General features: G+C 33.3%; 1 protein-coding gene across 1 annotated transcript in view; it reads right to left on the bottom strand.

Annotated features, from left to right (window-relative positions):
• Positions 1-1,428, bottom strand: part of LOC111084245 (DNA mismatch repair protein Mlh3-like) — a gene marked incomplete at its 3' end in the record, with an annotated part of 3,729 nt that extends 2,301 nt beyond the window's left edge. The window contains exon 1 of the mRNA XM_022381013.1: positions 597-1,428. Coding sequence (XP_022236721.1) covers positions 597-866 — 270 coding nt within the window. The remainder of the gene's footprint in view (positions 1-596) is intronic.
• Between the last annotated feature and the right edge of the window lie 1,539 nt (positions 1,429-2,967).

The following is a 2,967-nucleotide window of genomic DNA, read 5'->3' as shown; positions in this document are numbered from 1 at the left end:
GTACTGGTATTTGAATGCAAAACTTCTGCTTGAGGTTTGATTGCTCTAACCACTGAGGCAATTTGAGCATTACCAACAGACCAGAGGAGTAGTGGGGTCGGAACGCGTTGGCATGGCGCACTGTTACTTTTTGTTTGGCCTGAACACTGTACTGTCACCATTTAAATCTCATTTAGTACTTCAATGTGTAACAAAATTTATTTTCTTTACTGTAAAATTTTAAAACGTAGATGTCAATTATTGCTACTATTTCTGAAATATTGTTTTTTTTTATGTACAGGTAACATAATAAATACTACTACTATTACTACTACTAATAACACTTTAAAAACCCATTCCGCATTTCTATATTTAGCACTACAACATTGCAACAGACAGTAGCTTTTATTTATATAGATTAGTACTACGAATAAAAGCTAAAATAACAAGTTATTGTACTTAACTCTGTAATTTAAATATTATACTATTTTCTACTAATTCAGTTACGTAAATACTTATATAAAACACAGTAACAGTACGTATAACATCATGTCTCTAAAAAAAGAAACTAGAAATAGAAGGATTACGTTTCAACAGAAGAGGTTAGGATTACGTACCTCTACCAACTCGGCTATGACTGGTTTCCTTCCTCGCTTTACTTCATTCACTTCTTTTTCCAGCATACAAGAGGGAACAGTGTGCACTTTAACCATCGAGTTTTGTGATGCTTCGTAAGTGATGGTAATGCCTAATTTCTCCAGTTGTGGGGTAAATGCTTTAATTAGCTGCAACAAATCAGGTTCGCATGGAAGCTCAAGAGGTGGCTGAACACTAGAAGAAGCTACATTCTTACTGTTCATTGACTTGTAGAGCTCTACAAAATACATACAGGAATTTACGTTTAGTTGAAGACATGCTTACTGTTCATTGACTTGTAGAGCTCTACAAAATATATACAGGAATTTACATGTAGTTAAAGACATGCTTACTGTTCATTGACTTGTAGAGCTCTACAAAATACATACAGGAATTTACATGTAGTTAAAGACATGCTTACTGTTCATTGACTTGTAGAGCTCTACAAAATACATACAGGAATTTACATTTAGTTAAAGACATGCTTACTGTTCATTGACTTGTAGAGCTCTACAAAATACATACAGGAATTTACATTTAGTTGAAGACATGCTTACTGTTCATCGACTTGTAGAGCTCTACAAAATACATACAGGAATTTACATTTAGTTAAAGACATGCTTACTGTTCATCAGTTTGTAGAGCACTACAAGATACATACAGGAATTTACATTTAGTTGAAGACATGCTTACTGTTCATCAGTTTGTAGAGCACTACAAGATACATACAGGAATTTACATTTAGTTGAAGACATGCTTACTGTTCATCAATTTGTAGAACACTACAAGATACATACAGGAATTTACATTTAGTTCAAGATCTTCCTTAAGGTATAAAAAAAAATAAGCATTAAAAACTTAACACAAATTTTTACCCATAAAATTACAGACGAGATCCATCATTTTTTAAAGTTACTGATACAACAAACTGCTTGTGGGTCCATGTCTTTGTTTGTCCCTAATAACATGTCTCACACACACACAAAAAGATATTTATTAAAATACCATTAGAACTGCAATTAATTCTATTAACTGCTGCTTGGGTCCTTCACATATGTTACAAATAAAATATTTCAACCAAATGTTTGGTCTATTTTTATACTGACTATTACACATACTTTTATATGTATATATATGTAGCAGGCAAGTCTTGATAAAAAAAAAAAGTAGTTTTTTGTGTACACATTGTTTTATTATTAAAAATTCTCTGTGTCACTAGTACTATTACAGTGACTGGGTTAAATAGATAGTGTACAGTCCTGTATAAACTATCTTGCTACAATGATAACAATTCATGAGTTGCCCTTTAGCTGAAACGTTATTTATACTTTAACGGTTCATCATCACAGCTTGGACTATGGTGTAGCTAACAACAATTACAAAACACAGTAAGTTTCTGTTCATTACCATCAGAAACTGAGTTCATGTTTCAAACTACCATTATATGTATATATTTACCAATTTTTTTAGTCAAGCTATGAAAATCATGGTTTTTGGAACTAAATTTGCTGTAAATGAAACCCCATTATAATTTATTTCCAATGCAACCAAAAAGCAAATGAATTTACAAAAGGCAAAATATAAGCAGCTAAAGAGCTCATTAATCAAATTAAGATAATCAGATGAGAAATGTCCAATGTCATCGGGTAATATACTATCACCTGATGAAGCTGGTAGTGTTTAGCAAAGTTAAATCAATATAATCATGATGAGCTGAAGTATTATAACACTGACAACATTCATTACGTTCCTTGTAAGAACCTTCAGAGTCAACTTAATAGGCAGCATTGGTGTTTATATAATATATTAATTTACTTGGGAGGGTGTAAAAATGTTTGTTTGGGGCAGAGGGGGTTCTGCTGTATCTAGCAATGTTAACCCTCATCAGACAGTGTATAATAACCAGCTAAAACCTGCTGTATCTAGTAGTGTTAACCCTCATCAGACAATATATCATAACCAACTAAGGCCTGCTGTATCTGTTGATGTCAACTATAATCAGACAGTGTATCATAACCTGCTAACGCCTGCTGTATCTAGCAATGTTAACCCTCATCATTCAGTGTATCATAACCTGCTAACGCCTGCTGTATCTATTGATGTCAACTATAATCAGACAGTGTATCATAACCTGCTAATGCCTGCTGTATCTAGTAGTATTAACCCTCATCAGACAATATATCATAACCTGCTAACGCCTGCTGTATCTAGTTGTGCCGACTATAATCAGACAGTGTATCATAACCTGCTAACGCCTGCTGTATCTATTGATGTCAACTATAATCAGACTTAGTATCATAACCTGCTAACGCCTGCTGTATCTAGCAATGTTAACCCTCATCAGACAATATA

This window comes from Limulus polyphemus, unplaced genomic scaffold (assembly GCF_000517525.1).
Source record: "Limulus polyphemus unplaced genomic scaffold, Limulus_polyphemus-2.1.2 Scaffold15224, whole genome shotgun sequence".
In the NCBI taxonomy this organism is placed as follows: Eukaryota; Metazoa; Arthropoda; class Merostomata; order Xiphosura; family Limulidae; genus Limulus; species Limulus polyphemus.
This window is presented reverse-complemented; position numbering and strand designations above follow the sequence as displayed.